General features: G+C 44.8%; 2 protein-coding genes across 3 annotated transcripts; both read left to right on the top strand.

Annotated features, from left to right (window-relative positions):
- Window positions 1-202: 202 nt before the first annotated feature.
- On the top strand, window positions 203-2,760 carry LOC147737322 (uncharacterized). 2 transcript variants are annotated; one of them, XM_086924965.1, is made up of 2 exons: window positions 203-975; window positions 1,729-2,760. In XM_086924965.1, the coding sequence occupies exons 1-2, from the start codon at window positions 614-616 to the stop codon at window positions 2,711-2,713; spliced, it is 1,347 nt and encodes a 448-aa protein (XP_086781091.1). In that variant the 5' UTR covers window positions 203-613; the 3' UTR covers window positions 2,714-2,760. The 2 variants fall into 2 exon arrangements, with proteins under 2 accessions (XP_086781091.1, XP_086781046.1); XM_086924920.1 differs by having other exon boundaries at window positions 203-2,760.
- Window positions 2,761-3,686: 926 nt separating this feature from the next.
- LOC147737321 (uncharacterized) lies at window positions 3,687-6,234 on the top strand. The gene has a single exon (XM_086925071.1). The coding sequence runs from the start codon at window positions 4,223-4,225 to the stop codon at window positions 4,601-4,603; it is 381 nt and encodes a 126-aa protein (XP_086781197.1). The 5' UTR covers window positions 3,687-4,222; the 3' UTR covers window positions 4,604-6,234.
- The last annotated feature ends 3,776 nt before the right edge of the window (window positions 6,235-10,010 follow it).

Here is a 10,010-nt window from a genome sequence, read left to right as displayed (position 1 = left end):
CGCAGTCGGCGACAGAGGAACTTGCACTCAAACTGACAGATTCCGGGTGAAGGATCAAGGGCAGTTCAGAGATTGTAAGAAGCTGAGCTGTGCACCTCCACGCCACAAGACGAAGAAATGACCTTACTAAAATTAAGGCAACAACAATAACAAACCGCCTCCTGTATAAACAAGTGTCCAACACCTGCTTTGATCATCAGATCGGTATGATGTGATTACCGCAGTGCTCTGTTTTCTAAGATGATTATAAGCCATCATTCCGTGCTCTAGGTGAATTCTAAACTCTTTCTCGCCGAACCACTGTAACCAGAGAAGAGCATAACAGAGCGGAGCCAGACAACTGACGGGTAAAGGAAAGAGGAGTTCTTATATCTACAATACAACAGACTGTCCCGATTTGCACCGGCCAGAAGGAAGATACATCTTTACCCGCAAGCGTGCATTGCCATAATCCAATCTAAAGGCACAATTGCCTACAAAGACACCTTCTACATATTAGGAGTGTGGTAAATATTAGGTGGCTATCGCATTTTATTGTTAAAACAGAAATCAAACGTGGAAAATACTGCACACATATAAAGTGTGTGAGAAAAAGCCAAGTGCTTTATCAGACATGTCGGCCCATCAGGAAATGCAGTCATGGGATATAGACAAATATATACCCGACCCACAGACACTAACCAAGAAAGAGGAATCAAACACATACAAAAAGAGCTTTAGTTTGTCATCACTACGCAAGCTTCATCAGCAAACCTACACAGGAGAAAAAAAATTCAAGTGCAGTGAATGTGTAAAGAGCTTTGGTCAGTTATCAGTCCTACAGATACATCAGCTTACACACATGGGGGAAAAGCCATATCATTGCAGTGAATGTGCAAAGTGCTTTAGTCAGTTATCACAACTTCAAAGACATCAGCGAATGCACACAGGGGAAAAACCATTCAAGTGCAGTAAATGTGCAAAGTGCTTTAGTCAGTTATCATACCTTCAAAGACATCAGCGAACACACACGGGGGAAAAACCATTCAAGTGCAGTGAATGTGCAAAGTGCTTTAGTCAGTTATCACACCTTCAAACACATCAACGAACACACACGGGGGAAAAACCGTTCAAGTGCAGTGAATGTGCAAAGTGCTTTAGTCAGTTATCACACCTTCAAAAACATCAGCGAATACACACAGGGGAAAAACCATTCAAATGCAATGAATGTGGGAAGAGCTTTAGTCAGATGTCAGACCGAAAACGTCATCAGCGAACACACACGGGGGAAAAACCTGATCATTGTAGTGAATGTGACAGTAGTTTTCGCGACTCTTCAGCATTAAGGTATCATCAGCGAACACACACAGGGGAAAAACCATTCAAGTGCAGTGAATGTGCAAAGTGCTTAAGTCAATTATCAAACCTTCAAAAACATCAGCGAATACACACAGGGGTAAAACCATTCAAATGCAATGAATGTGGGAAGACCTTTAGTTATATATCAGAACGAAATTGTCATTATCGAACACACACAGGGGAAAAACCATTCAAGTGCAGTGAATGTGGGAAGAGCTTTAGTCGGATATCAGCCCGAAAAAGTCATCAGCAAACACACACGGGGGAAAAACCTTATCATTGTAGTGAATGTGACAGTAGTTTTCGCGACTCTTCAGCATTAAGGAAACATCAGCGAACACACACAGGGGAAAAACCATTCAAGTGCAGTAAATGTGCAAAGTGCTTTAGTCAGTTATCACAACTTCAAAGACATCAGCGAATGCACACAGGGGAAAAACCATTCAAGTGCAGTAAATGTGCAAAGTGCTTTAGTCAGTTATCATACCTTCAAAGACATCAGCGAACACACACAGGGGAAAAATCATTCAAGTGCAGTGAATGTCCAAAGTGCTTTAGTCTGTTATCACACCTTCAAACACATCAACGAACACACACGGGGGAAAAACCGTTCAAGTGCAGTGAATGTGCAAAGTGCTTTAGTCAGTTATCACACCTTCAAAAACATCAGCGAATACACACAGGGGAAAAACCATTCAAATGTAATGAATGTGGGAAGAGCTTTAGTCAGATGTCAGACCGAAAACGTCATCAGCGAACACACACGGGGGAAAAACCTTATCATTGTAGTGAATGTGACAGTAGTTTTCGCGACTCTTCAGCATTAAGGTATCATCAGCGAACACACACAGGGGAAAAACCATTCAAGTGCAGTGAATGTGCAAAGTGCTTTAGTCGATTATCAAACCTTCAAAAACATCAGCAAATACACACAGGGGTAAAACCATTCAAATGCAATGAATGTGGGAAGACCTTTAGTTATATATCAGAACGAAATTGTCATAATCGAACACACACGGGGGAAAAACCATTCAAGTGCAGTGAATGTGGGAAGAGCTTTAGTCGGATATCAGCCCGAAAAAGTCATCAGCGAACACACACGGGGGAAAAACCTTATCATTGTAGTGAATGTGACAGTAGTTTTCGCGACTCTTCAGCATTAAGGAAGCATCAGCGAACACACACAGGGGAAAAACCATTCAAGTGCAGTGAATGTGCAAAGTGCTTTAGTTACCTATCAAACCTTCAAAATCATCATCGAATACACACAGGGGAAAAACCATTCAAGTGTAATGAATGCGGGAAGAGCTTCAGTTGGATATCAGACCGAAAACGTCATCAGCGAACACACACGGGGGAAAAACCTTATCATTAAAGTGAATGTGACAGTAGTTTTCACGACTCTTCAGCATTAAGGTATCATCAGGGAACACACACAGGGAAAAAAATATTCAAGTTCAGTGAATGTGCAAAGTGCTTTAATCACTTATCACACCTTCAAAGACATCAGCAAACACACACGGGGGAAAAACCATTCAAGTGCAGTGAATGTGCAAGGTGCTTTAGTCTGTTATCACACCTTCAACGTCATAATCGAACACACACGGGGGAAAAACCATTCAAGTGGAGTGAATGTGCAAAGTGCTTTAGTCAGTTATCACACCTTCAAAGACATCAGCGAACACACAGTTGGGCAGAAGGATAAATCTTTATTGAGAATTTGGTTGTGTGTATCAGTAAGGTTTGCAGTAGACAGATTGATCACCAGGTTATTAGTTAGGGTTTCGCCGTGTACAGTTCCTTCTTTCTTGTTCTGGTTTGAACTCCTATTGTACTTGGTTTTGGTGTCCCCAGGTTTGGAGGTCTGGTGTGATTGTCTTGGACATTACCTAGTCGATGTCGTTGAACTTGTTCCTGAAAATTTCCTTGTGGACGAGTATTGCAAGTTGTTGGTAGTTCTTCTACTGAGCCAACTTCCGATGAAGTAGGGGTTTGATTTGTGGTGCTGGTATTACTGTTTGATGTTGAGGTGTTAATGTTGTCATATTTTTGTGCGAAGGTATAGACCCTTCCGTCGTCATTCAAGTATTTTTCCTTTGGATTATGTCCTCTTCATATTCATCCAAGATTTTGTCTAGGATATCATAGTTTTTCATTGTAATATCACCCCAATTTGCTTCCTCAAGTCGTTTGGATAACGTATCAACCTCTGATTTGTTTTTTTCAAATTTTTCTTGCGCTATATCTATTAGCTGTCTTAGCATGTTATTGGAGGCTGTGCGAAGATTTTCTTCCCAAAGTTATAATTTTTCAGGAGCCGTGGTCTCTATTGGAGGAAAGATAAGAATTCGTAATCCACGAGGGATAAGATTGTGTTCTAGATATTTTTTGAGTGATGCTCCTTCCCACCATTTGGAGGTTTCTTTTTTGGCTACTTTCTCCAATGCTTGAAATATACTTTTAGCTGATAATAAATTAGTTGAGCTCGATGTTTTGCTAATGGCAGCGCCCGAGGGGTCAAATGCTTCTTCTAATCTATTGTTGTGTCTTTCGCGTCGATTTATATAGGTGGACATTTTGGATTAGGATCTTTTTATGCACCAAACAGTAACAATACATATTTCAATTTCATTTGAAAATTCTGTGTGTTTCTTCAGTTTTCGTTGTTGTGTATAATTAAAAAAAAGATGGTTTCCCAAACTTAATTATGTAGATAAAATAACTAATTGATTACTGGGAATGTTTAAAGAGCTTTAGTCAGTTTTCAACTCACGAATACCTCAACAAACACACACAGGGGGAAAGCCACTCAAGTGCAAAGTCATCACACCTACAAAATCATCAGTGAACACAGGGGAAAAAACCATTCAACTGCAGTGAATGTATGAAGAGCTTTAGTCGATTATCAAACCTCCAAACAACTCAGCGGACACACAGGGGGGATAAACCCTATCATTGCGGAGAATGTAACAGCAGTTTTTGCTTCTCTTCAATATTAAGGTATCATCAGCGAACTCTCACTGGAGAAAAACCATTCAAGTGCAATGAATGTGGGAAGACCTTTAGTCAATTATCAGACCTACAAATACATCAGAGAATACACACAGGGAAAAAACTATATGATTGCTGTGAATGTTTGAAGAGCTTTAGTCAGTTTTCAATGCTACGAAAACATCAACAAACACACACAGGGGGAAAGCCACTCAAGTGCAATGAATGTGGGAAGAGCTTTTGTCGACGATTAGAGCTACAAAGTCATCAGTGAACACACAGGGGGGAAACATAGAAGGGCACTGAAAGTGAGAAGGGCTTTTGTCAATTTTCGATCCCACACAGCCCTCAGTGAATACACTCCTTCATTTAACTCACATGGAAATAATCCTAGAGATACAGAGATTACGGAAAGAACTTAGGAACATCAAAAATAATATTGACCCTTCTGAAGACATAGAAAAGAGTAAAACAGTGCAGTTATTGTGAGAGGAATGAATTATGAAAAAGATAAAATTCAAATTATGTAGGACATTGAAATACCAGATGATAAAAGACCCGAATAGCAGTAAAGAAGAAAATCAGATAACAGTATTTGCAGAATTATAAAAGTGTTTGTTTCCAGTGATTGTTCACTTTCGTACACATAGCAAAGTGACATTATGTACCAGAATACACAGTGGAAGACAAGCACAATGTGGATTAAAAGAAAAGAAACATTGTTGATTTTTATTTGGCGAAGAAGAGATACAAAGGAAAATATTCAATCGCCCCTGACCACACTACCTGTAAAAGCAACACTGAACAATACTGGGACTAACAGCGGTATTTTCAGCTAACTTGTCCGATTAGTGATAAAACCTATAAACCCAACACACTCAGAGTGGACATGTTGTCAGGGCTCTGGAGATGGAAGCTTCATTGGTAAAATGCATTTACTACTATTAACAAATGTTACTGCAGCATATGTAATTAAATAAAGCGAAGCACAGGTGTTCCAGAAAAAAACTATTTTTAGATATAAAAGAGCATATACCTTGTTTTTAAGTAACGTTTGCTGCATCTTTTACACACTGTTATCGGTTGATGGATCAGCTCATGCCTTGCGCCTGCTTACTAAGTGGGACCCTTGGCTCCTCTCCGACTTGGCTCTCCCTATTCATTTTGAGACTTGCCAAACTCTAATTTGTACCAGAATTGAGCCATTGAAAGCAGCAGACTCTGTTTGAAGAATGTGGTGAAATGGCGAAATCCCACATCAAAAGCATATATGTGCCAGGACAATCAGTTGCACTCCCAGCAACTCATCTTCCACACTTGATTGTCCCTTGTCCTCAAATGTTCTGAAGGATTTGTCGTATGAATGCCAGAAGTGGCAGTGACATTCATGAAGCTAAAGCTAACAGGAGTGTGTGGGAGATAGAGAGGGGGAGAGATAAAGAGAGTGAGAGTGACAAAGAAAGGGGGAGAAAAAGAACGAATTGGAAGGAGGGGTAACAGTACGTTATTTGTACTCATCTAAAAATAGAAGAAGCAGCTGAATACAAGCCAATGTGTGACATCACCAGAGAAATGGGCTGAACACCTATGAGTTTAATGTTTATTTTTAATACCTATAGACGAATGTCATGCCAATGAACAGGGCACAAGTAAGGAAAATAGTGAAGGAGCCCATTATCATATGGAAATCACAGTGACGTCACATGTAGTAACATCACAAGAAGTGATGTCAGGCCCTTATAATAATTTTCACGTGAAAGGTTGACGGCCTGTTTTAAAAACAAGAAACATAAAATAATGTAAAAATACGTTTTTGGTTTCAGTTTTTTACATCATGTGTTTTGCCCACTATTAGTTTGTAACTAAACTCGGAAATGACTGAAAGTGTAAATAAAATGTGCTTTTAATTTGCGCTTGTTTCCTGACATTATTCTTTATCCAGCCCCTAAACCCCAAAGTGTTTCACATTTACACTGTATTAAGCAATAGAAGGACTAATTTTGTCAAGTTTTCTGTTCCTCTCTTGCGCCACTCACACAAACAAACACTCAGAGGCCTTTGTCTGCAGTGCTGGGGCACAAAGTAACAATTATCAGTTGCAGGCTAAGGAGCTAGGTGGAACTGAGTCCCGTTTCTAGATGATAGTGGGGGGACCCCTTCAAACTGTGGCTACCTTCCGCCTTTTGCCCTGCTGATAAAGCAATAGTGAATTTGAATAATTTATGATGAATTGAAATGAGAGAAAGAGAAGAACAGAGCAAAGTGTAGGATATATTAAAGAAAACGAAAAAAAGAGACACAAGACTTTAACCTGTTCTGTGTTCTAGCACTTTACGTAAACAAGTTGTGCTGTGCATTGTGAGCAGGCTGTCACGCCCTTTGTATGTAAATGAGCTTCAGTGACCAGACACCCCAGGCTCCCATCTCTTCTAGCACGGATGATAATGTGAGCACTGTAAGGTAATCGCAAACTAGGACTAAATTGAGAAACAATTGGCTTCCAGGTCACACAGCTGTTGTTATGTAGTTCTTTATTAATTCTTTTTCATATACTTTAATTTGCAGCATTCCTCCAGGCTACTTTTTCTCAGTATTACACTTCAGGTCGCTCATTTGTCGGCATGGGTTTTGTCCTCACACTAGTCTAGGACAGGCCTTCTCAAGGTAGAAGGCGCTGTAATAGGAATAATAAATCAGACATATATGAAATTGTATGTAAACAAATATGTGCCTTTCAGTTATCAGGCACCACCAGACTCACATTTACACTTGTAATTGAGCACCAGACTAAAGTGACTCCTCCCTATATAAGTATGTGCCATCAAAAATTGGGCTGATGGTTCCGCTGATGGCACAGCTAATACAGTTTCTGGGATTGTGCGCATTGGCCTAAAATTTAATTGCTGAAGTTGCACGCAGTTTCGCTGATGCGCACAGTTAATAAGGCTTGTGGATATTGCGCACTGTAAGCAGATCACTGAAGTTCACCCTTAAGTAGTAACTAGGTCAAAACATAGTACGTGGGGCGTGGCCGGGTGCCAGCGAAGATGGCCGCCTGACTCGGGAGCTCCGTGGAGCCGAGCCTTTATCCCGCATAAATCAGCTCAATATCCGGAGAATCCTACACTCCATATGCGCGCTGAATCGGTGCTAGGAAGGGGCACCGACTGATCCGTCTCCGGCCGCGCTGCCTGCAGCGGAAGCCGAGTTACGTCCCTGTGGTCTGGGGCCGGCTGCCGGCAGGAAGCACTGAAGCGGCGCGAGTGGCCTGAGGTCTCGGGCAAGGGCCCGGCCCGGCGGTCTAGTTGGGCAGTTACGGAGCTCGTCTCGGCCTGAGGGGAGCCATCTGGTCTGCATCGTGTGGCCCAAAAGTGTAGCGCCGCCAGTTTGGGACTACCACACGCTGTCCTACATCGAGGCTGGCTGCAGGCACCAGTGGTTGGGAAGGTTTGGAGGCGGACCGGAGGACACCTCAGGAAAGCAACCGGGGCTGCGTGGGTCCCGGTTCAAAAACAGTAAGCTAGACGCGGAATCCGACTGTTGGTGAGGCAGTGGGCGGCTGGACGGGCCCAGCACAGCAGGGGCGCACATCAGCGTAGGGGCCCCTGGCAGAAGAGGAGACGGACTGCTGGAGAATCGAGAAGGCGGGACGGAGCAGCCGTGGCGGTGATTTGGCCCCCATGAGTGAACCCTCTCCTGGAAGGCAGGGGTGACCATCACATGCGTGGGGGCAGATAACGTGCGACAACCCACCCCCGGGCAGGACAGGAGGCGGGCTGCGGAGAAGGGACGCCTGCGGCCTGCATACACGAGACGGAGCTGCGGTCAGCGGGACAGGGCTGTGTGCGGCAGCGAAACGTGCCACCTGCTGGGGTGCAGAGAAGAGCATAGCGGAGGGAGCGCTTCACAGCCTTGGGCCTGGACCGGTGGAGTGGAGGCCTGCCTGGTGATTTGAAAGCCTGAGCTGCGGGAACCCTAGGGGTGTGCCGAATATCAACAGTGGCTGCAGATGCCATTCTTGGATGGACCGGGGCGTGTTGCGTGCCACAGACTGACCGCGTGGGATTATAGCCAACATGAGGCCCTAATACAATACAGTGACGTAATCAAACAAACTGGACAAATACACGGTCCAGATGGGGACGCCACAAGCGGAGAACACTGCAGGTGACCAATCAGGCGCGAAAGAACCATCGCTGGCCTCTATTATGGCAGCAACACAGTCACTTGACGCCAACTTAGAGGCGAAAATAGACAAGGTCTGCATCGAAGTAAATCTCCTTCGGGTCGACCTCGGGAAAACATCGGAGAAGACGAAAGCCAACGAGGCCGACATCAAGGTGCTACTGAAGTCAACCAAGGCACTGGAACAACGTGTCAACGACCTAGTGCACCAACACTGCCAAGTGGCGTTGCGGCTGGAAGACCAAGAAGGGAGGGCCCGCAGAAGCAATATACGCGTCGTAAGCGCACCGGAGGATTTGGAGGGGCCCAGTGTGGAACTTTTCCTGAAAGACCTGATCCTCAATCACTTGAAGCCTTAACGCCTCTCCAACATATTCACCGTGGAAAGCGCGCACCGTGCACCTATCCCTAAACCCAAACCAGGGGCGCCGACCAGGACCATTATTGCAAAAATCCTGAACTATAGGGATAAAGACGCCATCTTGCAAGCAGCTAGACAGGCCGGGGACCTCCGCTACGACAACGCACAATTCGTTTTTTTCCGGACTTTACCCTTCAGGTACAACGAGAGAGGCGCTCCTTTGTAGACGTGAAGGCAGCGCTGAGGGAGAGAGGCATCAAATATATGATGTTTTTTCCTGCCAAGCTCAAGGTTCTTGCTGGAGGCAAATCTTTAATATTTACCTCGCCTGCAGACGTGCAGGACTGGATTGACCGGAAGTTGTCGACGGCTTGGGATCAGGCCAGAGGTGGGAGTTGGAGAGACGCACAGGCTGCGTTGCCAGAGTCTGTGGCCGGCAGGTCGGACGTTGATGGACAGAGTCAGAGCTTGTGGAGGTCGAGGTCTGCAAGTCCTCGTTGGGGGACGCTTCGAGAGGCGACTGAGCATTGAGGGCGACAGACCCGCAACTGTGGACCTCTGCTTACTGTAATGTACCAAGGGTTTGTGGTTTGGGTGTGGGTCATGATTTTTTGAAGGACTTCTGGTTGGGGAGAGGGAGAGACGATGTTGTATGATACGGGGAGGAGGGCCATGCTATTGTTGGCGGCTGTGCTGAAGATCCCTCCTCTCTTTTCCAACTCCGTGACCCAAGTGAGCCTGCGAGGGGCTGCCTTCTCGTCCAAAGGAGTGTAATGCAGACTGAAAATGAATGACTCTTTAGATACATGGAGTGTAGGTTTTTCATGGTACACTGTTACAGTTTACGGGGTGGGCATGGGTGGCGGCTGGAGCTGGAGCCGGCGCACACCCCACTTGCACAAGGTTCATCTGTTGGGAAAAGGGGGTTGTTTTTCTGTTTTATTATTCTCCCGATTCCAGGTTGGGTAACAGGCGAAAGGCGCTCTGCTAATTGGGGATGTGGGTAGTTCGAGACCTACGGAGCAGGGAAGCAGGGTTGGGGGGTTGCATTTGTTGGGGGGGAGGGACGAGAGTGAGAGGGGAGAGACAGGGACGGTTGCACATTGGATGGGGAGGGCCGAGGTTGTTAGCAGCA

The sequence above is a fragment of the Lissotriton vulgaris genome, chromosome 1_1, assembly GCF_964263255.1.
Source record: "Lissotriton vulgaris chromosome 1_1, aLisVul1.2, whole genome shotgun sequence".
In the NCBI taxonomy this organism is placed as follows: domain Eukaryota; kingdom Metazoa; phylum Chordata; class Amphibia; order Caudata; family Salamandridae; genus Lissotriton; species Lissotriton vulgaris.
The sequence above is the reverse complement of the archived record's forward strand: the minus strand, read 5'-3'. Positions and strand labels throughout refer to the sequence as shown.

What these genes read in the sequence shown, in the direction of transcription:
- LOC147737321 (XM_086925071.1), top strand. Translation starts at nt 4,223, where the DNA reads ATGAAGAGCTTTAGTCGATTATCAAACCTCCAAACAACTCAGCGGACA.
- LOC147737322 (XM_086924920.1), top strand. Translation starts at nt 614, where the DNA reads ATGTCGGCCCATCAGGAAATGCAGTCATGGGATATAGACAAATATATA.